Source organism: Mesoplodon mirus (assembly GCF_964341445.2).
Source record: "Mesoplodon mirus genome assembly, chromosome: 3".
Taxonomy (NCBI): Eukaryota; Metazoa; Chordata; class Mammalia; order Artiodactyla; family Ziphiidae; genus Mesoplodon; species Mesoplodon mirus.
This window is the reverse complement of record NC_138978.1, coordinates 112,757,562-112,783,979: the sequence shown is the minus strand read 5'-3', so window position 1 is coordinate 112,783,979 and position 26,418 is coordinate 112,757,562. Positions and strand designations below refer to the sequence as shown.

Below are 26,418 nucleotides of genomic sequence, written 5' to 3'. Positions count from 1 at the left end.
TCTATATACAAGATCAAGCCATTTGCAAACGGATTTAGAGTTTTCCTTTCCAATTTTGTTGGCTTTATTTCTTTTTCTTGCCTAACTGCCCTAGCTAGAACTTCGAATACAATGTTGAGGAGAATTGGGGAGAGTGGACATTTTTGTCTTGTTCCCAATCTTAGAGAAAAAGGCTTTCCATCTCCCACTTTTTTTTTTAATATAAATTTATTTATTTATTTATTTTTGGCTGCATTGGGTCTTCGTTGCTGACGCAGGCTTTCTCTAGTTGCAGTGAGCAGGGACTACTCTTCGGTGCCACGCGCAGGCTTCTCATTGTGGTGGCTTCTCTTATTGCGAAGCATGGGCTCTAGGCGTGCAGGCTTCAGTAGTTGTGGCACACGGGCTCGGTAGTTGTGGCTCGTGGGCTCTAGAGCACAGGCTCACTAGTTGTGGCACACGAGCTTAGTTGCTCTGCAGCATGTGGGATCTTCCCGGACCAGGGCTCAAACCCGTGTCCCCTGCACTGGCAGTTGGATTCTTAACCACTGAACCACCAGGGAAGCCCCCAGTCCTTCATTTTAAGTATAATGCTAGCTGTGGGTTTCTCATAGATGTAATTCATCAGGTTGAGGAAAACCTCTTCTATTCCTAGTTTGTTGATTGTTTCTAAGAGGAAAAAGTGTTAGATTTTCTCAAATGCTTTTCTGCATTTTTTGAGATGATCATGTGGGTTCTGTCCTTTATTATATTAGTATGGTACATTACATTTATTGATTTGCATATGTTGAACCAACCTGTGTTCCTGGGATAAATCTCACTTGGTCATTATGTATAATCCTTTTTATATGCTGCTGGGAATAGTTTACTACTACTTTGCTACTTATCTTTGTATAAGGCATATTGGTCTGTCATTTTCATTTCTGGTGAAGTCTTTGGTTTTGGTGTCAGAGTAATAGTGGCCTCATAAAATGACTCGGGAGGTGTTCTCTCTTCTAGTTTTGTTTTTCTTTTTTTTTTTTTTTTTTTTTGGTAGGGGGAAGAGTTTGCAAAGGATTAGTGTTCTTTAAACATTTGCTATAATTCACAAGTTAAGCCTTCTGGACCTGAATTCTTCCTTGTGGGAAGTTTTACTACTGCTACTATGACTGCTACTACTCATTTAATCTCTGGTTATAGGTCTATTCAGGTTTTCTATTTCTTCTTGAATCAGTTTAGGTGGCTTTCTTGGAATGTATCCTTTTCATCTAGTTTATCTAATTTGTTGGCATACAATTGTTCATAGTATTCCCTTATAATCCTTTTTATTTCTATGGGAAGTAGAAATATGCCCTCTTTCATTTGTAATTTGATCCATGTATTTTCAAGAAAAAATTGTGTCCCCACCAGCATCTCCTCCCCTAAAACGAAACCTCCAGAAAATTCCATTTGAGACAAATTTCAACAGTTACAAAGACCAACTTAAAAAAAAAACACACACAAAATGCTTCTGGTGCATTTACATAAATGTGGTAAATGGTATTTGTATCCAGTCTAACATGGATGTAAACTACCTTCTTGAGTTCTTTTTGTTCACTCTGCAAAAAAAGTGGTTTAAAATTTATAGAAATTTTATAAGAGCTCTGACAGCACTCAAATATCATCCAATATACATAATACCTGCTTCCCAGAGTGCTGAAGCACTTTAGAAGTTCAACTGAGGCTTCTGTCCTATGGGTATTTTTAGGTTTTCTAAGCAGTATTTATCACCTTTTTTTCATAGAGCATATTAAAAAAAATCAAATAGCAACATAAAACTTGTTAAAAACCCAAACTCAATTGTAGTAATTTAAGCTGAAGTTTTGCCATTTGTGGTAGCAAAAATGATGGATACCAACAAAAATATACTTCCTATCCCCAGGGCAATATAAAAATCTAATAATTTTATTTTTGGAGAAAGAACTTTTTCATAAACTGGGGTACATACAACACACAGTCAGAATGAGGAGACTAATAAAAAAGGCATGTATCATCCAAAATTTAAAAAATTCAAATCCTCCACAAAATGTATATTGTAATACAACCTCTTCCCAGCTAAAGGCTAGCAGAGAGAGAACAGCTGGAAGTCTATGACCTCCAGCCATTAAACTAGAGGGAAACAAAGGTGCTAAGATCACTTCTGTCCCCTGGTAGGGCCTAGGTCCTCCTCTGTGTAGGGCTGTATCCAATAATAGGTGAGTATTTTTGAGAAGATGCTGGCCTCAGTGCAGGTACATTCTAGTTTGCTCTCTCTGTGTGGTAAAGAGTCTGCCTGCCTCTTTAGCAAAGCCCTGCTGTTTCTAAGCTAGATGGGTAAGTCTGCCTAATTCTGGGGTAAAATGTTAGTAAGGCCTTTGCGTCATCACAGATGTAAATCCATGTTCCCCACTTAGTTTGATCAGTAGTAAAAGTAGTATTATTATTTCTCTGTTTGGTTCCTACGTCTATTTCCCAATTTGATATCAACTTATAAGAGGAAGAAAGGATTGTTGTCTTGATCCCCTAAAACCCCAACCCAAAGCTGCCATTGTCATGTCCTCAAAAAGCAACAGGTTGCATAAATAGCAGATTTAAACAAAAGGAATTGCTTCTGGGATTTTGGTTAACATCTGCCTAAGGGCTCCGAAGGAGGTAAGCCTCCTTCGAGAAATGGCACATAGGCCTTTGGGTCTGACTGTCAGATTCCCAGAACCAGAGGATCATACTCCCTAACAAAGTAGGGAGAAAAAAGTCCCATATCAGATAGTGATGGAGTGAAAGGATGGGCTAGGAAGCTGGGGGAGGATGAACACAAGAGACAGATTAACAAAAATTGTGTCTTTGGAAAGGACAGAATTTACCACAAAGAAGAAACATCAGTAAGTTAGGTTGTTCCCCATTTAGTCACATTTAATGTCATATTGGATTCGGTTTTATGGCACGTAGAGCCAAGTAAGTCAGGCTAATAATTTTTTGAAATAAGGAAGGATAACAAAGATTAGTAATAACTGAAAGATCTGACCCTTAAGATTGCAAAGAAAATCACTCAGAAAGAAAGTTGTTCACTCATTTCTGAAACACCAGTATGGGTAGAAGAGAGTAAAGAAGCAGGAGCTGAAGGACTATAAGAGGAGGAAGCTAAACAACACTTGAAGTTGTTTAGACAACGGCAGCTACAATCAGGAAATTGTCATGGCTGCTAGGAACAACTCAAGCCATTTGGACTCCACAGAAAGGGAATAGGGCTGCAGGTCTGAGGGGACAAGCTGGGTAGACACTTGGGGAAAAAAAAAAAAAAGAAAGAAGGAACTACCCAAGGCTTTTATTATTCCAGACTGAGTGGTGGGAAAGCAATGGAGGTGGAGGTGGGTTGGGGGATAACGGGAGAGAGACAGAACCAGGTCTCTGTTAGAAAAATGTAACCTCTACCAGCAAACAACATGTTCCTTTTGTTCACCTTTGTATAACCCAGTGCCTGCTATTCCTAGCCAATTGAACAATAAATATTTGTTGAATAACTAACTGGATGAATGTAGAGAATGGTGATGGATATGTCTTCACTTTTCTTGCAGACCTCTTCTCTTAAGCGACAGTGTTCAGTCTGGAGGTGGATACGGGCCACAGGTTGCTGGGACTATTTATTCATTTCGTCACCTAGCTCAGTCTCTGGCATATAATTAGGCACTCAAAAATTGTTTAAAAATAAATGGAGGGGCTTCCCTGGTGGCGCAGTGGTTTAGAGTCTGCCTGCCGATGCAGGGGACACGGGTTTGTGCCCTGGTCTGGGAAGATCCCACATGCCGCAGAGCGGCTGGGCCCGTGAGCCATGGCCGCTGAGCCTGCACGTCCAGAGCCTGTGCTCCGCAACGGGAGAGGCCACAACAGTGAGAGGCCCGCGTACCACAAAAAAAAAAAAAAAAAAAAAAAAAATGGACACAAGCCTCTAACTATTGCTTCCTTTGATCCCACTTCTAAAATCTCTGCAACCTTGTGACTCTGCTTTAATGGAAAGTATCATTCTGTTTCAGCAGCTTAAGTTGATTTAGATATGTGTTTTACTCAGTTTCTTTGATAAGTGTTGTTTTACTTTTATCCTAGTACAATTTAGTACAGTATCAACTGTGAATTATGCTGTACACATATGCTGTACAACTAATGAAGTATTGTCTCAATCCATGAGCATGCCATTCATTCGGTCATTTTTTCAATAAACATTAATTGAGCATTTGCTAGGTTCCAGGAACAGGACACTAGACTCTGGGGAATAAGAAATGACTACTGTTTCTGCTCTGAAAGGATTTAGAGGCTATCAGGGGAAGAAAGAAACATGTTAAAAATTTCTTTTAAATTCAATAAAATATTTTAGATGCTATCAAAACTACTCCAACTATCCTCACAACCCCACCTTCTCAAACTCCAAGGGATGGGCCTGGTCTCTGCCTGGCTTTCCTGACAAAGTAGGGAAACTGGACAAACACGATGAAAGACAGTTGCATGAGGTAGCTTCTAGAAGGCAGGGAGAAGTTTTGCTAAGCCTCGATATTTGAAGTGGGTCTCTAAGGTAGTAATTACTTTAAATAGGGGCTTTCACATTACTTACAATGTGCACTTTGTTCGTTTTTCCTCCTTCCTCCCCCAAATCTTTACTTTCACTTTAATGTCTGGACCAAGTCTGTGAACGAACTGAAGACTGAACAAGATACATTTCTGCTTTCACAGAGCTCGCATTGTAAGAAGGTTCAGTCAGGGATGATAATTCAAAATAAACACCAGCACAGACATCATCAGTACGTGCACCTGGGTCGCTGCTTCCAAACGACGTCAGGACCTACGTGGAGAGGCGCGTTCTACACGAGGCGGAAGGGCGGACACCACGGTGGAAGGCGGGACCGTTCTGGTGTTCCGGGAGGTAGCCAATGGCCACCTGGAAGGCGGAGGTTTTGGAACTGACTGGCATGGAAACCGGCCAATCAGAAGCTAAGTTGGATGAATTGCTGAGGCGGAACCCGAAGAGTTTTGGCGCTGTTTGGTAGGAGGTGCCGGCTGAAGAGAGGCAGCTTAGAGAAAGTGCTTTTTACTACTCTGAAAGAAAGCGTTTCAATTTTTAAATAACCGGTCAGCCGTACTAGTGCATATGTCTGGATAGCAGCCCAGCTATAGTGGTTATCTATTTTTTTGTCTGCCAAGAGCGTCACCTCCTAAGAAATGCTTTTTTCATTTTTGCAATTATGTAATTCAAACAGAAGCTGCTGTTTACTTGTAGACCTCTTCTCTGAAGCGACAGTGTTTGGTCTGGGGGTTGTTACGGGCCACAGGTTGCTGGGACTATTGTTTATTCATCTTCATCACCTAGCTCAGTGTCTGGCATTTAATTAGGCACTCAAGAATTGTTTAAAAATAAATGGACACAAGCCTCTAACTATTGCTTCCTTTGATCTCACTTGTAAAATCTCTAATCTTCTGACTCTGCTTTATGCAAAGTCTCATTCTGTTTTATCTGCTTAATTTGATTTAGATATATGTGCTTTACTCGGTTTCTTTGATAAGTTGTAAGAATTTGCTGTTAGCTCTGATATTCAAATTTGTTTACCTTTTTTTTTACCCCAGTACACCGTTTACAAGCTCCAAGATTCTTGAATTTGACCCATTTCACCGTGCTGTTGTCAGGTTTCAGGCAAACAATGGGCCTAGGGAAGAGCCTAGATTCAGGAACTGGAAAGAGGCTGGGATTCTTGCTCCAAATTTGCTTCTCCGTGCATTCTTCTCTCTCTGCTTCTCTCATCCACATAGCCATACCCTTAGTTAAAATACTTGTATTATTAATTTCTCATTACTGGAATTGTTGCAGCAGAGGCTGAGTGACCATAATTTGAGACAGTGGTAGAAGACATGTCCTTGTTGACTGGTCAGAAGGGAAGTTAGATCAGGTTACATCTGTGAGCTATTCTAAATGTAAGATATGATTTTACCAGCTTAGGCTCCTGTATACACAAGGATTGCTTTCTGTTTCACTTTCTCACTGTCTCTGTTAATAGCACCATCAGGTTTTTTGTCTTGTCTGTATCCCAGTCCTTCATCTTTTGTGTGGAGTCAATCATTAGGTCTTCCTCCCAAAATCCTCTCCAGAAACAATACTAGTTTTCTCCTAATAGCTGTAGAGTTGTAGAAGAGGTAACAAAAGCATGAGCTCTTTAACCTATGGTTAAATGTTAAGACAGAGTCATATAAGGATTAAAAGCATAGGTTTTGGAGTTCAACCTCAGCTCAAATCCTGTTACCATTACTACTAGCTGTGTCACCTTAGAAAAATTACTCTCTGAGGCTTTTTCTCCAACTCAAAGTGGGGACCTAATATTAAATAACATTGCTGAGTTGTTTGGTTAAATAACTAGTATCCATAAAGCACTTAGCAGTGTTTCTATTAATGCAAACCAATTAGTGCTTAATAAGGTGTAGTTATTAGTATAAATAATAAATACAACATTTATATAACTTCTTTTTTAGTTTACAAAATGTGTGCACCCACACTTTCTTGCTAAATAATCACAAATATCCTGAGAGGCAGATAATATTCTCATTTTAGAGATAGGGACACCAAAGAAAAAAGAGATAACACTTCCTCAAGTGGAATTGTCTAGAGGTTGCTCTGATAGGGAGTGAATGCAGTTACTGGAAGTTTTGCAAGGCTGTCCTGCTACCTATCACCATAGATCACAGCTTTTGGAAGGGTGACTGAGCTAGGTGATTTCTGAGGTCCTGTAACTTGGTCATTTATTCACACATGCAATTAGTATTTTTTTTACCAGAAAGTGTTCAAGGACCTGGAGATACAGCATAAACAAGCAAAAAACCCCAAGACAACATGCACACTCACACACACAGACAAAAATCTCTGCCTAGAAATATACAAATACAGAAAATATTTTGTACAGGATATACAATATAAAAAATTAAATATGAAAATATCAGTATATAAGCTTGTCAGTTTTTTCATATACCCTTCATCTAAGTATCCATTAACTCCCACCCTCCTTCCCAGCCCTCTCCCCAAGCTTAAAGTATCAGAAACTAGAAAATTCTATTTCAGTTTGTGTGCCATGCCCTCTCACGCGTCAAGGCTTATTCGAAGCTGGAAATCCAGAAAAGTGGATAGGGCCTTGGAAGTTTCTGAAGGTGGAAGGAGAGACGCCGGAACTTGTGTGCGGTAGCTGTGGTTCTCGGTGGGAAGCCAATTCTGAGGACCGGTAGTGGAGAGCTCTGGAGCTTGTTTCCGGCCACCTCAGCGGGAATCGGAGACGCGAGCAGCTGGGTGTTTGGGAACTGAGGTAGAGGTTTAACTGTTGTCGCGGCGGAGCAAGTCAAGACGCACCTACGGCCGTCCGGGCCAGTGTTGAGTTTCGGTAGCCTGTGAAGATGGTGTTGCTCACGATGATCGCCCGAGTGGCGGACGGGCTCCCGTTGGCCGCCTCGATGCAGGAGGACGAACAGGTGAGCTGCTAGATCCCCGGGACCCCAAGTTCCTGTCAGAGCGCTGTTCTCTCAGCACGGGATTCCTCCTTAGGACGCGGGAGACCCTTGTGGCCCAGGCGTTTCTGACCCCTCTGAAGTGCTTTTCCTCTTTTGGCAGTGGAGAAGACTACCTGTTAGAATAAATCTTTCCTGAAGGCGGAGGTAGATTTTTGTGTTACCTGTTTCTTTTTAGAAAAACTCTCTGGAGAAGGGATAGGTTTGGCTGATTGTGATCATCCAGTGTTCTGTAATTCCTTAGGGACTTTGTTAATATTCAAGATTTTTTTTTCTTTTCTTTTTTTTTTTTTTTGCTGTTAATAAGGCTGACTGACAGGTCCTGGGAAAAATCAGCTCCTAAGTTAAGTCCTCTTTCCGTAGCACCTGATCCTTGACCTAGTTTACTGACATCTAGTGAAAGCAGATGAGGTATTATTGCCACATGTATGCACCTGTTTGAAGTTCAGTACAGTACCGTCTTTCAAAGTTATGCCCAATTCCCACCTCCAATAAGCCTTAGTAAATTTCTGTTGTTGGAATTATAACCCTTGTGTTATATTCCTGTGATGCTTTGTACCTTTATTTTACAATTTTGCCTTTGTCTTTCAAAGTTTCCTAGCAGGCAAATGAGAAATCTTAGTCATCTATGTGTTTCCCATCGCTTTTACAATAGCAGCTTGTGCTAGTAGGTGCTCAAAAATGTATTGCGTTGATTAAAAAAACAACACAAAACCTCTAGATAGCTTGAGAGGAAGAGGCTTTGTGCCTCAAAATCACAAGGCAAATTTCTGGTGTGAGACAAGTTCCTGGAGCAAAGTCAGGAAGTTCCTGAAGAAAGGAGGCTGAGAATGAAATTTATATAATTTATTTAAAGTGTTCAACTTTATTTTACTTTCTCATACAACCCAAGTAATGTGATTTAAAAAAAAAAAAACCTCAAGGCCTAAAAAAAAGAATACTTTGCACATTTTTTTGAACCTTTCATTCATATATTCATGAAAAAAAAACCTCGTTAAACACATCAGATGTGCCAAGCATGGTGTTAATGCAGGGGTTTGGGGAACATAGTCCCTACTTTCATGGAGCTTACAGTTTAGTGGAGAAACCAGATAACTAACAATTATAATGTAGTATAACTGCTATGGAATAGGAAGAAGTTTCTGTGGTTGAACATGGAAAAGGTATCTAAATTGATTTTTGGACCTCAGGAAAGTGTTCCCTGAAGAAATGACATCTAAGCCAACAGTAGTGTCTCATAATTAGGAAAGCTTCTATTTGGTTATATGCCTTTTTAGGTTTGATTTGGAAATATGTTTACGTTCACTTCTAGGAGAGTAATGATACAGATTGTGAAGTTGCTAAGTTGCTTAGCAGGTCATGCTAAGTGAAATGTTTTCTATTTATTCCACAAGACAAAGTCTAAGTTGAGGTAAAATTTGAAAAATATAGTATACCCTGAATTTTCAATTGTGAAATATTTTTCTCTTATCCAATGTTAAACATTTTCCAGGACTGTGCAGAAGCAGTGAAATTGTTAAAATGAATGCAGGAAAATGATTTGAAACAAGGGAGATTGTGTGGGGGAAATTTTCCTTGAAGGATATGTAGTTTGATTAAGAAATAGTTTTCCCAAGGGGACAGAAATCTGGTCAGTTTTCCAACTATTGCTTTGAATTCCAATGTGGGCAAAGAATATAAATTGGATTTGGAAGTCCATATATCAGTAGGCTCTAATTCTCTGCCTTCATACTTTATTGAAAAAATTAGTTGACTTATTACTGTGTTTCTTAATTCCAAATTAGGTATCAGTTTACCAAGATGGGTTGCTTTGTTTAATTGACAAGGAAAGATATTTTACACAAAAATATTTTTGTGATTGTAATTCCATAGTGATTTCCTTTAGGAATTTTGACTTTGAATGATAACGTCTTTCCAAAACTTTTAATATCTGCAAAAATATGAATCTTTGACTTATTTTTACTGTTATAATAGTATACAGAACATTTAAAGAGTGCTTACTACATACCAACCGTTGTGTTAAGCCTGTTAAATGCATGATTTCATTCAATCTTCATACCAACTATTAGGATAGGTACTATTATTATCCCCATTTATAGATAAGGAATCTCTGAGGCTAAGAGAGCATAGGTCTCTTGCTTAAAGTCGCACAACTAATAAGTAGCACAACAGAATTTTTCACCAGGGTTCCTCCCTGCCTCCTTTTTTTCCCTTCCTTCCTTCCCTGTTAACTTACAACCACTATGTTAGTTCCAGGTACATAACATAGTGATTTGATTGTTCTGTCATCAGGGTTTTTTAACTTCGGCACTGCTGACATTTTGGAATGGATAATTCTTTGTTGTGGGAAAACTGTCCTGTGCATTGTAGGATGTCTAGCAGCATCCTTGGCCTCTACACCTTATATGCCAATAGCACTACCACCACCCTCCGTCTAGCTGTGACAACCAAAAATATCTCCTGACATTGCTGCATGTCACCTGCGGGGAGGAGGGGCAAAATCACCCCTGGTTGAGACCACTGTTTTGGTTTAAAAAAAATTTTTTTAATTAAGATACAGTTGATTCACAATATTATATAAGTTTCAGATGTACAACATAGTGATTAACAATTTTTAAAGGTTATACTCCTTTATAGTTATACACTTTTATAATTACTATAAAATATTGGCTATATTCCCTGTGCTGTACAATATATCCTTGTAGCTTATTTATTTTATACATAGTAGTTTGTACCTCTTAATCCCCTACCCCTATCATGCCCCTCTTCCCTTCCCTCTCCCCACTGGTAACCACTAGTTTGTTCTTTTTAATCAATATCTGTTTGATTCTACACTACAGGCTTAGTACCTAACTGCTTCACTTGTTCTAAGACATTTTAATAATGTATTTACTTCTTAGGAGTCTGGAAATAACTTTTTAAGAAATGGATATCTTGATCAAATAGTTTTATAGTTAAGTACCCTAATTGTCCGGGCCAAATAATTCAGTGTATTCTTTCAATTATTTACATTGATAACAGATACAGTATCTTAGGTGGTTACTAGATGCTAGTCCTTGTACAAACTGTCTTCTTACTGGAGATGAACAGTTATTCAAATAATACAATAGAGCATTACAAAAAAGATACAGAGTATCTTATGCACTGTTTCCTCTGTGCTATAACTAGAAATGTAGGCCTAAGACAGGTAGACAGATGAACTTTTCTTTTCCAACCTAGACTCCCTGATATTCTATCTATTTCTTCCTTTCTGATATATTTCTCCTTTTTAGATGTTTGCAATTTCTTTATCTACCTTTCTGTTCTACCTCAAAATGAACCATGTTCTCTTAAGGTGTTAGATATAACTGAGTACAGGGCAGGGAACTCCCAAGAAGCAGATAGTCTTTTGCACAGTTAAACTGGCGCACTCACCCAATCATTGAGGGTTGATTAATCACCTTACTGTTATTGCTGTTAGAAGAAAATGGTTGGTTCTTGGTGCCCCTGGCCTTTGATCAATAGAGTTCAACAGGAATTTACAAATGATAAGAGCTTAGCTAAACATTCTTATAAAGGCAAAAGATGGCATTTGATACAACTACTTGTTCAGCAGTCATAGGTGACAGCAATAAAAAGGATTGTGGTGTGTGGCAATTTACTAGCCTGTACCTCCTGCACTTTGTATACAGAACCACATCCTAAATATACTGATGATCTCAAATTAGTTTCAGAATTTGTGTAGACATTCACATCTACTTCGTTACTGGATTGCTAACAGCTGTCTTCCATTATACTGTGTGTAAGTTTCATCAGGTCTGTTCTAGATGAAGTAGAAAACAGAATTAGGACATCTAATCTAACTATTTTTAGATAGACTGGCTGACTGTGAGCCCTTTGTGACTGTAATCTTAAAAGTGAACCTAGGGTTTATCTGTAAAGCCATGATTATGTTGTTATGTGAGATCTAGATCAGAGCTGCCATGTGGTTTCTTGAGCATTTCTTACGTATTAGATTTAATATTAAATAGTAAGATATCACGTAGAAGGTGGATCTACCATTACTGAAGCAATTTTAATTATACAGGTGATATAGCATGCTTAGGAGCAGGGGCTTCAAAGCTAGAATGCCTGGGTTCAAATCCTAGCCCCTCCTCTTATTGGCCCCAAGTCCTAATATTGTTCAAATCCTAGCCCCTCCCCTTATTGGCCCCAAGTCCTAATATTGTGGGTGCAAATACGCAGTAAATAGGAATGGATGAATGAATAATTTTCCCGTTATAAAATTAATTTCTGATTATTGTAGAAAATTCAGTAAATATATACAAACAAAAGGACCAAAAAGTTAATGGTGATTTTTTTTTACCATTAAAAGTAGTGGTAAAATTAAGTAATCCCTACTTAAATTATATCCACTTGATGTCTAACCTTAATCTTGGTGTGTGTGTTTAAAATCAAATAATGGGTAATACTGTAATACTGTTCACCTAATTTTTTTAACTTAGTGTATAATGAATATCTTCTCATATCATTAAATATTACACAGCATCATTTTAATGGCTCTGTAGTATTCCATTATATAAATATATACCATATGTTATTCTTTTAACATCTTTATTGGAGTATAATTGCTTTACAATGTTGTGTTAGAAGGTGTGGAATTGTTGGATAAAACATTATGCAAAGTTTTTAAATTTCTAATACATATTGTCAAAATAACTACCAGAAAGATTGTGCCAGCATCTTGTTCCCAGGAATGGTAATGCCAACTGAACCAGCACTGTAAAATGTTGGTTGGCGTGCTGTAATTCCTATGTAGATATGTCCCCAGTGTTATACACTGGCAGTCACTGCTTTGTTCATTGTAAATTCCTGAAATTGTAGCATGCTTTTGGCCATAGTTTCTTGTAGTTCGTACAGTTGTTAGTCTCTTTCTCTCAGATTGCAGTAATATTTACAGTGCCTCCTATAAAGTCAAAGGATTTGTGCTAATCTTCATTTCACTGACAGTTTTTTGCCGTTTTTTTAAATTGAAGTGTAGTTGGTTTACTATATTAGTTTCACACTTAGAATATAGTGATTCAATATTTTTATAGATTATACACTATTTTAAAGTTGTTATAAAATATTGGCTGTATTCCCTGTGCCGCACAATATATCCATGTAGCTTTTTTATTTTATACATAGTAGTTTGTACCTCTTAATCCCCCCTACTGCTGTCTTGCCCCTCTTCCCTCCCCTCTCTGTACTGGTAGCCACTAGTTTGTTCTCTATATCTGCGAGTCTGTTTCAGATTTGTTATATTCATTCATTTGTTTTATTTCTTAGATTCCACCTATAAGTGATAACATACAGTATTTGTCTTTCTCTGACTTATTTCACTAAGCATAATACCCTCTAGGTTCATCCATGTTGTTGCAAATGGTAGAATTTCATTCTTTTTATTTGCCATGTATTTATTTAACTAGTTCCTTTAAGGTGCTCACCTGCCTTTAGCTGTCAAAAAACTTATAATTAACATTTATGGTTGTGATTATTTTATGAATACCTCTGAGACACTGATTTAATTGATTTGGGGGTGGAGATTGGGCAGGAGTAGTTTTTTTAAGATTTCTAGGTGATTCTAGTGTGAAGCCAAGGTTGAAAATCATTGGTCTATGTTGGTATTATTTCTTGGCACTTTAGTGGCATCTCCAGCTTTGTTTGCATCCCTTTAATCTACTGTTGTGGGGTCAGATATCTTTGGAATGCCACATAACAACATTGGTGAAGCCAACAGATTGGCAAGTACCACTCAAATTTAGGAACATAGGATATTGTGCACTAGTTCAAAGCATGTGATGGTGGTATTCACTCTCCCCAACTGGCTGGCCAGTCATGAGAAAAACAATATATAGATTAGCGATACTGTTTAATATGATAATGTTAATATACATTATAATGTTAATTATTACAAAGTATTGTTAATATATAACAATATACATATACATGTTAATGTAGGAGTATTTCTCAAGTGAACAGCCTTATAACAAATCGTTGCCATAAAAACAGTGTTAAACTACAAATCGATACTTCTAGTGGTCTCTGCCTAACTCCCCTGGTTCACCTCATGCTTATTTACTTCCTTATTTATATTGAAATTTCCAGTTTCCCATTTATTTTTTTTATTTTATCTTATTTTGAGTTATAATTGACATATAACGTTATATTAGTTTCAGATATACAACATAATGATTCAATATTTGTAGACACTGTGAAATGATCACCACAATAAGTCTAGTTACCCTCCATCATGAAAAAATAGTTACGAAAATTTTTATTCTTTTTTCTTCTTGTGATGAGGACATTTAAGTTTTACTGTCTTAACAACTTTCAAATAATGCAATACAGTATTATTAACTATAATCACCATGCTGTACATTATATCCTCATGACTTATTTTATAATTGGAAGTTTGTGCTTTTTGATTCCCTTCACCCATTTCGCCCTCTCCCCCACCCACTTCCCCTCTGGCAGTCACCAGTCCATTCTCTATCTATGAGCTTGTTTTTTGAGCAGGATTCCAGTCTTTTTTAATGGCTGAATAGTATTTCATTGTGTATATATACCACATCTTCTTTATCCATTTGTCTGTTGATGAACACTTAGATTATTTCCATATCTTGGCTATTGTAAATAATGCTGCAGTGAGCATAGGATGCATATATCTTTTTAAATTAGTGTTTCATTTTCTTCAGATAAATACCTAGAAGTGGAATTGCTGGATCATGTAGTAGTTCTATTTTTAACTTTTTGAGGAACCTCCATACTGTTTTCCATTGTGGCTGCACCCATTTACATTCCCACCAACAGTTGACAAGGGTTCCCTTTTCTCCACATCCTCACCAACACTTGTTATTTCTTGTCTTTTTGATAATAGCCATTCTAACAGGAGTGAGGTGATATCTCATTGTGTTTGGGGGTTTTTTTGTTTTGTTTTGTTTTGTTTTGCCGTACGCGGGCCTCTCACTGTTGTGGCCTCTCCCGTTGCGGAGCACAGGCTCCGGATGCGCAGGCTCAGCGGCCATGGCTCACGGGCCCAGCCGCTCCGCGGCATGTGGGATCTTCCTGGACCGGGGCACAAACCCGTGTCCCCTGCATCGGCAGGCGGGCTCTCAACCACTGCGCCACCAGGGAAGCCCTCATTGTGGTTTTGATTTGCACTTCCAGTTCACTATTTTAAATATAGCTTAGAATCCTATACTTGTACATTTGTTTATCTGCAAGTTACACAATTTTATCATTGCTTCCTTGACTGATTTTACTCTCAGCTCAGTGGTTCACTATCTGGAATTTTAAGTTTCACTCTGTACTTTCTCATAGTTATACCGTAGGTCCAATCCCTGGGAGAACCCTGTGTAGACACTTTTCTATTTAAACATTTAGTTATTAAACATCTACCAAGGAGAGACAGTGTTATATCTTTCAATTCAAACTAAATAATTCAAAATAAAACAATTCCTTCCCATCACATGGCAAAAGTTATTTGTTTGTTTCCCCCAGTATGTGGATGAATAAATAATGTATATTTGCTTCCCATTCTTCATGCACTTCTTTTCTATTTTGGATCTAGTAGGTTATTGAGGTATGATTTTCTCCTTTTGAAATGACATTGCTGTTTCCCCCAGTAGACTTCTTCCTCTCTTTAAAAAATATTGTAAAATCATTTAGAAATTGTTTAGGAAAATATTGCCTGTAACTCTATCATCCAAATGTTATTATTTTCATTTTTGTATGAACATACCCCTTGCTACCCAGACTTTTGCTATCCAAACTCAGGAACCTAATAGACTTATTTAGTAAAGGATATTTGACTTTCCAATCTTTGTCCTTGCTCTTATTCATTTTTACCTAATTGCAGTTATAGTGTTCATAATAATTTGCAGTCATGGGTGCACACAGTTTTGCTTAAATGCTCAATACTTTAACACTTTATGGAAGATTTTGCTTGATATTTCAGCACAGAAATGAGATGATTCATTCAGTCTGTTGTTCCCAGGACTTTCCTCTGAGTATGGAACATGTTGTACAGTTCTGCGCTAGTAACTGTGCAACTGAAATGGGTTAGGAGGAGGTCACTGACGTAATAGTGGAAAGAACACTGGATTGAAAGAGTGCCTTAAGGAGTACACTTTTGCTTTTTAGCAAATAACTATTGTGACTTTGTTGAAAAACTAGGGATTTGGTCCTCCTTTTTTCTCTAAAATAGGCCACTTTTATTTTGTTAAAATAAATCTTACTAACCTGTAAATGAAGGACCGTATTCACATAGTGTCCTCAAAATATGATGCTTCTCACAAATTGGTACTGCTTTTTTGGTGGAAAATTCTTAAATGAAGGTGTCTTCTTTCAGTCTGGCCGGGACCTTCAACAGTACCAGAGTCAGGCTAAGCAACTCTTTCGAAAGTTGAATGAACAGTCCCCTACCAGATGCACCTTGGAAGCTGGTGCCATGACTTTTCAGTGAGTATAGTCGTGATTTCTTTGTGATTATTTAAATATGAAATACAGTAAATACAAGTAACACCTGATAAGAATGGTAACTTTTTTAAAAGTAAAGGTAACTTTAAAAATACAGTCGCTCCATGGAAGCAATTTTCCTGGCTCTAATTCTGCAAAACTGAAATTTTGGTTTCTTTATTCAATTTCCATACAATAATTCAACCTGTTATCCTGTGTCTAGTAAATGCTATACATATCATGCAGTAATAGGTAACTTTTGCTTTGGGAGCTTCTTGGAGCCAGACACATGTAGGTTAGTACCCTTGCTCAAACATTTACTGACAATGTAACCTTGAGCAACTCACATGTACTTCTCTGGGCCTCAGTTTCCTCTATAAAATAGGGAATCATAGTTCTGTGAGGATTATGAGAGAATCCATGTATATCACTTAACATCTTGTCTGGCACATAGAGAATAGTCAATAAGTGTTAGTTATTATTTAGAAAAAAGAAAATTATAAAAGATAATTTAAGGGCATCTAATCAGTGGTTATAGACAATGCATACAGCTGAGAGAGGGATCAAAGTGACTTTATTGGATTTCAAATTATCTACAAATAATTGGTATTAAATGTTTAATACATGTCAAGTTTGAAGGTGATAAAACAGGAAGGATTAAACAAGAAAAGAGAGGGCAAGAAGATCAGGTGAAAATAAAAAAGAATAAGCTAAATAATCCTTACTATGTTAGGAACGCAGATGCTAAGATAATATAGACCTGGGAAGAACCTGCTCTGTTTAACTCAAACAAACAAACACTCTACTCATCAAGAACAAGCAAACAAGTATAAAGAATCAAAACCAAAACAAAACCCAGGCCTATTGGTTAAGAAAGTAGTGAATATTAAGTTTTGTAAGGTATTTCAACATCAAAAAATATTAGAGGCACTTCATTATATAGTATTTTTATCTCTACCATGCGTTAGGAACAAAAAAGATGTAGGAAAGATCTCACGGAATTGAAAAGAGATTTTCTTCTGCTTGGTTCTTTATAATCTCATCTCTTCCTTTATTTCCATCCAAGAACTATTTATTAAAGATTTATTCTTTGCCAGACAGTGTATTAAGTCTTGCCTATAATGTTTTAGCTTATCCTCTTATTAGCAGAGAGAGACACATACACAAACAACTATACTGTAATACCTTAGGACAAGAAGTGCTGTAGAGCAGAGAGAAAGAAGCAATAAATTCCCATTTATAGAGAGTAAGTTTCAGGAAAGGGGAAAGAGGGAGGGAGAATAGAGAGAAATTTCACAGAAAAAATTATAGTAGAATTGAGCATAGGAAAATGAACAAGATTTCTCCAGGTACATAAAAGAATATTATAGTTAGAAAAAAACAATATAAGCAGAAGTCCACGAGCATGTGAAAGAACCTAGCTTATTGGAGAACAACATGTTGTTTGGTGTGTTAGGATATATGGGATATATGATGGAAAGCAGCCTACACTTGTTTTGGAGGGCTCCGAATACTATACCAAGGTGTATGATTTTATTTTATAGGTATTAGGGAACCTCTAGAGTTTTTAAGCAATATCATATTTACTTTTTAGGAATAAAGCTAGTGGTTTAGAAGATGGTCTAGACTGAAGGCAAGGAGACTGGTTAATTTAGGTGCCCAAGCAAGAAATAGGACAGCAGTATTATTGTTATTGTTATTATTGTTGTTGTTATTATTATTATTTTAAAGGTCATGAGAGATCATATAATATAATAGGCTATAAACTATGCTCTGTGGAGTCATAAGATGCCTTAGGAGCCACATAGAAAGGACAGGGGTGGGGGTATGTGTAATGCTTTGGGCCCTTAAACTCCTACTTAAGCTAAAGAACTTCTGATTTTATTTGCTGTACATATTAGTCTTCTGGATATAATTTTTGCTGAAATAAAGAGTACTATGGCTAAAAAGTTTGAATACCACTGAGTAACCTAACCTCTTTCCAAAACTATCTCAGACATGTAGTCATATAGCCTCTTCCAGACTGCCAGGGAGCTCACTCTCACAAGAGGAGTCAGTTCTGTTATTGAACAATTTGCAGTCAATACAGAGTTCTCCTATCCTGGAAATTCGGGAATATTATTAGTCCTGAGATTATTTTCTGTACCCAGTAAATATTGTGACATTAACTTCCAACTTTTAAGTATCCACAAAAATTTCCAGTTCCACTATTTTTCTTACAGCTGGAAGAAATTTAAATGTGTATATACTTGTTTACCACACATAATCAAAGGGTAGATGGAGTCACAACTCCGAGTTTTCAAGAAGAAGTCTTAGGTATTAAGATATTTTAGTTGAAGAATTATGTAATGAATAAATATGTCTAAATATTCCTTTTGGAATATACACCTAATAATGGGAAGATGTTTGCTTTCTGATTCCAGTGATTTGTGGTTTGAAATTGACTTTCTGATTTAGTTAGCCTCAAAGGGCTTGGGCTAGAATATTTTCAAAAGTTTGTATAGGGAATTCCCTGGCGGTCCAGTGGCTAAGACTCCACACTTTCACTGCCAAGGGCCCAGGTTCAATCCCTGGATGGGGAACTAAGATCTCACAAGCTGTGTGGCATGGCCAAAAAAAAAAAAAAGGTTTGTATGGCACTGAGAGTCTATTTCAGATTGTTGGAGGTATTGTTAATCTACAAACAACTTTTTCTTGCTTTTTTTTTGTCTCTGCAGCTACATTATTGAACAGGGGGTGTGTTATTTGGTTCTGTGTGAAGCTGCCTTCCCTAAAAAGTTGGCTTTTGCCTACCTAGAAGATTTACATTCAGAGTTTGATGAACAGCATGGGAAGAAGGTGCCAACTGTGTCTAGACCCTATTCCTTTATTGAGTTCGGTAAGTTTTTGCGCCTCACCTCTCTATCAAGGGAGTAGTCGATATGCAGAAGCTATTGATATAATTTTGACACTTTTTTTTTTTATGCTTACCTACTGAAGTTTTGGATTTTCCCTGCTAGTCCATGTCTTTTGTCCTTTTGAATGAATGAGGCTTCCTTCTCATAAGTAATTTTCTCTGGTCTTTTGATTTTTTCCTCATAGAACTTGTTGCCCTTTGCTCTTTTTTGTTATTTAGTTTGATTCTTCATTAGGATGAAAAACTGTGTCTAAAGATCTAGATTGACATGTAATAACTGAGTTCTTTTTTCCCCCAACCCAACCTCCTCACCTCCCCCGCCACACACACACTCACATACTCATAGTGAGACTCATTTTATGGAAATCAGAATTTGGAAATAAGAAGGAATGGTGAACGAGATCCTCTAATTTAAGTACTAGAGGATATATGGTATTGGGGCATAACATTTACTACATGCAGAAGTAGTGAGCATGGGTGTACATATTTGTATAAGAATTATAGAAAGACTCATTACTGTTCAGATCTGGTAAAGTATCTGATGGCAATAGATCAAAGGAAATGGCCTTTAAGTAGAGGAAGTGAGAACAAGTATGATTAGACTACATCACTGACATTTTTAGTTAAAAAAGAAATTGGTTTACTATCTCTGAATTTCTGAAGTATTTCGAGTTTGCTAGATAAATGGGTCCTCTTGCTTTTTAGAAATAAAGAAATCTAGCAAAGCATTCCAGTGTTTCAAAACTATAAACTCTCCAAGTGCTAATTTTTGTAATGTCTGGTTTTGCAACTTTTATTTTTGTAGACAATAGCAGTTCAGTAAACCCAATAAAAAAATAAGACTGCTGTATCAAGGTCACACAGGAAATAGTTGGTATACTCAAATTAGCTTAAAGGATTTATATACAGAGATATGAATGGGTTATAGATGAACTGTAAGGTACAGTAACCTGAGACCAGTAGCATGGTAATTGTTATCATCCCTAAGCCTGAATGGGTAAGAGAAAGCAGTTTCTGGAACTAAGAAGGAGAAAATTTATGGAAAAGGCCCATTTGAGAGGAGCAGTAACTTTTGGTGCAGGTATACTGCCAGCCCAAGATGACTTCTCAGGGAGGAGCTAGGGGAATAAATACTTTGACATCACTATCCATTCCCCTTCTTCCGTACTCTTGGGGCTCCCCCATTGGCTGAACCTAACCGGAACCTAGAGGGCAAGGAACCCATTGATGTAATCCATGCAGGTCAGCTTCCTGTAGGCAGAAAGCAGGCCCAGAAGAGTGGAGAGGAGATCTAGAGGCAAATGAAGTGTATCAAGCATGCACATCTTAAGATTTTTTCCAAAAGTTGAAAATAGAATCTTTTATAATCATTCTTTTCATAGTTTTGCGTTATATAGACATTGGCAAAAATGAACGAGCCTGCAATTTTGTAGTAGTATTTTGGGAAATGCCTGTCCCGTTGATACTCATTCAAGAGCTTGGTTAATCATGAACAGTTGCAGATCCAGGACGAAACTCAGAATTTACTCTTTCCCACTTCTTTGATGGACATGAAAGAAGTTGTTAACAGTCACTTTTCTTCATCATTCTAGATACCTACATTCAGAAAACCAAGAAGCTTTACATTGACAGTCGTGCTCGGAGAAACCTAGGCTCCATCAACACTGAATTGCAAGATGTGCAGAGGATCATGGTGGCCAATATTGAAGAAGTGCTACAACGGGGAGAAGCACTCTCAGGTCTCTAAAAGCAGTATGAGTCTTATGAATAAGTGGCTCTTATTCCATAGGCAAGGATAGCTTATTTGGGAGTACCTTTTATGCTGTCAGATTCTATCTAGTACTGTTAAGAATTCATCTTTCAAAGATGGATTACATTGCAAGCTTCCAATATATATGTTTCTTCCTAGTGTGGTTAGTTTCTATTAAGTTGGAACAATGTAGTCTCATTCCATATCAGAAGTGATTACTGTTTCCAAGATATTTACAAAATTAAATCAATATTTACAGAAACACATAAGTTAAGGGAAATGAAAAGAAGAACGAGAGGAAATTGTCAAAGATTTATTGCAGTAGTTTCCTGTGTGGCCACTTTGGGAGACTTTACTGCTGCCAAATCAAATGTTATAAAATGCTATTTTCATCAAGGCATTCCTCTGCTGAAAAACTTTTAAAACCTGTGACTGCAAGATAAGGTCTAGTCTCATCTCAACTTACTTTTCATTCATTCAGTCATTATTAATTGAGTACTTGTAATGTGCAAGGCACTGTGTTCTCTATAATGGAAGATAAGGAGATTGCAAACGTCTCTCATTCTCCCTAGTTCACAAATATTCTGCCTCAGCCAGGTCAGTGTCCTTATCATTCTGGACATTCTTTAGGATCTAGATAAGAACTGCCTCTTCAAAGAAGCCTTACCTGATCCTCATATCCCACAATGCATTAATCTCTTTTGTCCTTCAAATTCTTAAAGCACTTACATATGTAATGCTTTTTAGCACATAATGTGTTATGTGTATGTGTGTGTACTAATTTACCTAAAAATATATATGTTTACCTAATGCTTAAATGTTACCTAAGTGTTTAATGTGAGCATATACTTTTTAAAAGTAGTATGTATGTGTTTCATATCTATTTCATATACTTCTTTTATTTCTTTCACAGTAATCATCACAAGTAGTTACCTTAATGTGTATTTTTTGAATTCAGCCTTGTTACATATTCATGAATAATGGGTTTTCCTTTATTATGAATTGCAGATTTTAACCTTTATGTTTGTAGTCAGCAGTTGTCCCAGCATATAGCTTCAAACTCTTTAAACATCAAATTTTGGATGAGTGAGTCTGTGTAAATTTTCATCATTACAGACTCACAGGTTCTACTTGGGATAAAGTAAACCAGCACAGGAATTTTTCTTAAATCCAAAATGTATATACTGGTCAATTTATCAAAAGTGTAACAGATTTTCTTCTAGTGCTCTGCTGATTGCTACAAAGCTGATATGCTGATTAAAAAAGAAGTACAGTTCTACCCTTAAATAACTTCATGTGATTGGGAAGATAAGAAAGATTGTCACAGAGTAATTTATAGATAGTATAAGGGAACAAACATCAATTGAACACTTACATTGTGCTAGGCAATATGGTAGGGGGACTTTACATATATCTTATTTATTCTTTAGAGTAATCCCATGTGAAGTGGGTGGTATCAAACCAGTTTCACAGATAAAGAAGGAAAGACTCAGAAAAGTAGCTTACTATAAAAGTTACACTGCTAGTACCTGGCAGAATTTGTTGGCTTATGGAGTCCTTGTCCATCTTCAGTGAATGACAGTTTTAAATCATTATATAGAGATCTATAGACAATAAGAGCTATAAAAATGTAGAAGGAAGTAGATTAATGAACAGGAAAGATTTCTTGAGTTTTGATAGATCAGGAAGGAGTGAAGAGTGGTATTTTAAGAGGAAGAAAAAGCATATGCTGAACAGAGCATATATGAAGACAGTGGAAAGATTAGCCCACCTCAAAAAATGTTTTCTTCCTCTTTAAGCTGTATAATAAGAGTCCATCTTTTACGCCTTTTTCTCTTTCTAAGTTTTAAAGTTTTAGAGCTAATCAGCTTTGCATTTATGACCCAAGAATAGTTCCTGTGGGTTCTTTTAGCAAGATCAAATTATGCCCTTTTTACTGCCTAAATATACCTGTTTCTTTTAAGCCATAGGTTTTATTTTTTATTCAAAGGTGTCACCCTATTAGACTGTAAACTCCACAAATATAGGGATCATGTATGTTTTGATCATAATTGTATCCTCTAGCACTTCTCATGGTGCCCATAACATGAATATTTGCTAAATGACTTCTCCAAGCAACAGCTTTGTCTTTATGATACTACGTGTTTCCAAATGTTCCAGTGTAAAGGAATTCTCTTAACTATTAATTATTTCATATGACCTAATATTTATTTCTTTGCCCAGTTATTCTCAGCAGATTTAGGTTCATGTAGCAAATATTTATTTATTGATTTTTCACTGTATTTTCACTGACTGTATGCCAGATCATGTTCTAGGCACTGGGAATATAGTAATAAACACAGTAGTAGTTAAAAACCTCTGTCCAATGGATTGTACATTCTAGTAGACTGGCTGGAAAGATTCCTTGCAGCATTGTCATGGCTATTTCTCATCCCTTAACTGTTTTTTTATACTAGGTGCTTTTCTTACAGGACAAGTTCTAATTTGGAAATGGCTGGCATGCCTGTGTTATTAAGTAATGCCACATTTCTCAATCAAAACCAGTCTCTATTAAGCAACTCCAAATATTCCAAAAGCATTCTCCAAGGAAGAACAAATAAATTCAGATTGCAATATAGTTTTTCAAAATTTTAAAAAAGTAAAAAGTTTTATTAGAATTTATTTATGCCAAACAGAGAGTTTGTTTTTATTATTAAAAATATGCCGTATATTTTAAGCCCAGTCTAGCTTGTGTGTATCTGACTATTTCTCTAAGTGCTCAGTTAACAATTAAAAGAAGATACTGACATTACAAATGTCCTTATAGGAAAAAAGAAAAACTTTGCCTAAGATTCTAAAAAGCTTAATTTAGTAGATATTGGTGGTTTTCTAGCACCTGTGATTGTATTTTCATTATAATACAGCTTTCCTATATCTGTTAAAATATAATTTCTGATAGCTTTATCTTCATAATAATAGTCTTTACTATGTGGAAAGTCTTAGAAATTTGGTAGCAGTCACCATTGAGATATATATAGCTTAATACTCAGTGTCTGGTTCTTTGAATTTTCTGGTTACCTGCATCTTTTATCTTACCTGGATTATCATTTGTCAAAATATGAGCGAATATGATTTAGACCATTAAGAGATTATGAAGATAGTTACGGTCCGCTAACATTTGTCAAGTGTTTACTGTATGTAGGCATTGTGCTCACTTTACAGGCATCCTATGATATGTTTATTGTTACTATATAATCCCTATTTTTATAGACAAAAGAAGCTGGGTCTTAGAGAGGCTGAGTTGACCAATACCACATGACTGGTACAGCTGAGATTTGAACCAGGGTCTGAGGCCAGAGCCTGCATACAGTCTCAAGAATTTGAACATAAATTGATCTGATAATTTTAAAATGCATTGTAGATTTTACAGTGCTTCAGGATCATGAGTTAATCAGTGTATGCAACCTTACCCTTAAAATAAAAATGATAATTTAAGCTTCATGGTTTGAAATAGTGCCACTGATTTTGGTTATTTTTATGTCTTAATACATTTGATAAAATACTTTAAGGGATTAATTGATGTTATCCTTTTTTCTTTTTTGACAGCATTGGATTCGAAGGCTAACAATTTGTCCAGTCTGTCCAAGAAATACCGCCAGGATGCGAAGTACTTGAACATGCGTTCCACTTACGCCAAACTTGCAGCAGTAGCTGTATTTTTCATCATGTTAATAGTGTATGTGAGATTCTGGTGGCTCTAAAGTAGTGAATCCAGTCACTGGCAAGGGAAAACCTAGAACCCAGCAGGTGTATGTTTTCAGGAAGCTGAGCTCACAGAGATGCGTATTAGAATCCAAGTGGAACTTCTGCCTCTAAAGACCTTGCAAGGAAAGACATGTCCTGAAAATGAAAGATTACGCCTCATTTAATGAAGCTTAGCCCTATGTAGAAAGTATCTTTTGGGGGCAGAGGCTTTCTCTGGGTGCTAAGCCATATATGTTAGGGAACAGTAGATTGTTTTATTTGTTTTTTTCCCTCCCAGTGTTTTACATTTTTAAAACAGCACTGACTGGGCATTCTCATCTCTAATGGAGCCATCAGTGAGATTTGGCTTAACCAACCTGTGCTAGCAACAGTCTGAAATCCTTTCAGAGAAGGCAGCCCTTTGGAAAGTTTTTGGACTCTGTTTAATCAACATTCCGTTTGTTGGTGACACTTGTGATTTTTCAGGGATCTGAGTTGTTGAAGGCCTTTTAAACAAGACTCCAGTATATGAAGGTTAATTGCTGTGCTGCAAGAGATCCTGTCTATTGGCCCCTGTAGGAAGTTAACCTTTGTTGTTTTCCATTTATGATGTTTTGCTTATTGCACAATTGCTTTAGGGTTAAATGAATTATATTGATGCCTTGAAATTATAGCACTCCGTGATTAAGAAGCTAAAATGTTTTCTGTCATTTACTCCTTAAAAGACTTAAATGTTTTGTTTGGGACATTCTTAATTTTATTTTTCCGCATCTGGCTTATATTAATCTAAGAGTGAATGTAGCATACTGGTAGCCAGAGGCCCCTGACTTAGTGACAAAGAGAGGCCGGCTCATGACTACAGCTTTGTCCTGCCCCTTTCTCACTTTTTCTCCACTACGATTTTCCCCACTCTTCCTCCTGCCACAATTTGCTAACATTTTTTAAATTCCTCTATGTCCAATAGTTTCATGTCCCTCTCAGGATATCCTCGAATTTCAAAATGGAAAATATTCAGTTGCGTAGTTAATTAAATTGAAATTTTTCAGAGCAACTACTCAAACTACTAAATACCTTTATCTGAGAAAATCTGAGAGCACCTTGTATCTGCTTCAGTTATGTAATTCTCTGAGAATGTTCTAGAAATAGGTAACTCATTTACAGTAGCTTCTGTTAACAAATAAAAGTACCTATGATTTTTCCCTTTTTTGCTCAGGGATAATGGGGATTTCCTTTTACCTTCTGAGGTAGAATTTTTTAAATGGGGAGAATAGGCCTTTTAAATATTGTCACAAGGGTCTACAATATAACCTATAATTCCTACACATACTGCAAACATTTCTTTAAATTGTACAGGAAAATGAGCCTACTTCTTAAAATCTTTGGAAAGAACTTTAACCAGTAAGCAATTTTATAACTCAGGATCATCAAACCTACTGTTCTGATTCCTGATAGAGAAAAAAAATTATATTTCTTTAAAACAAGGCAAGGAGAAATGCTTATTTTATTCCTGATAATTTATAGAACTAGAATAAAATTTTTTTCTTTCCATTTTGGACCTATGTCTGCCAATTGGAGTTTTGTGCATGAAATAAGAAGTTACTTTTTATAGAGAATAAGTGCTTTGAAATCCCTGAAAGGCTCATCCTAAGTAATGATATTGGTAATAAAAGCCTTTGAAAGGCTGAAAACCTAAGTAGTGGTACCATAGCATTTGGTACTTCTGTAGGAGTGGAGAGTGGCAGCTCGTTGAGAGTTGCATGCTTCAACCAAGTAGTCAGCAATGAAATAAATACTTCTAGAATGTTCCCTTTAGTGTGAAGTTTTGTTATCTAGTTAATTTACGTGCACATCTTCTTCTATAGATACACTTCTACCTAAACTCAGTGGGTTCATTAAAAAATGAGTTGGGGTGGGGGATGATAAACAAAGGGATAAGAAAGTAGTTTAAGATTATGATGGTAGGAATTGAGAGAACAGGACTGTCACGATATGACTCCTGCTTCTGTTCTTTATTGGAGGAAGTGGGAAGATCTGACTAGATGAAATGAACCAGAAACCAAACAGGTATCTA

General features: G+C 36.8%; 1 protein-coding gene across 1 annotated transcript; it reads left to right on the top strand.

Moving 5' to 3' along the window:
- The first annotated feature begins 7,238 nt into the window (after window positions 1-7,238).
- On the top strand, window positions 7,239-26,159 carry SEC22B (SEC22 homolog B, vesicle trafficking protein). The gene is made up of 5 exons (XM_082613427.1): window positions 7,239-7,464; window positions 15,872-15,981; window positions 18,696-18,856; window positions 20,467-20,613; window positions 24,210-26,159. Exons 1-5 carry the CDS (start codon window positions 7,390-7,392, stop codon window positions 24,362-24,364), a joined length of 648 nt encoding a protein of 215 aa, XP_082469553.1. The 5' UTR covers window positions 7,239-7,389; the 3' UTR covers window positions 24,365-26,159.
- Window positions 26,160-26,418: the final 259 nt, after the last annotated feature.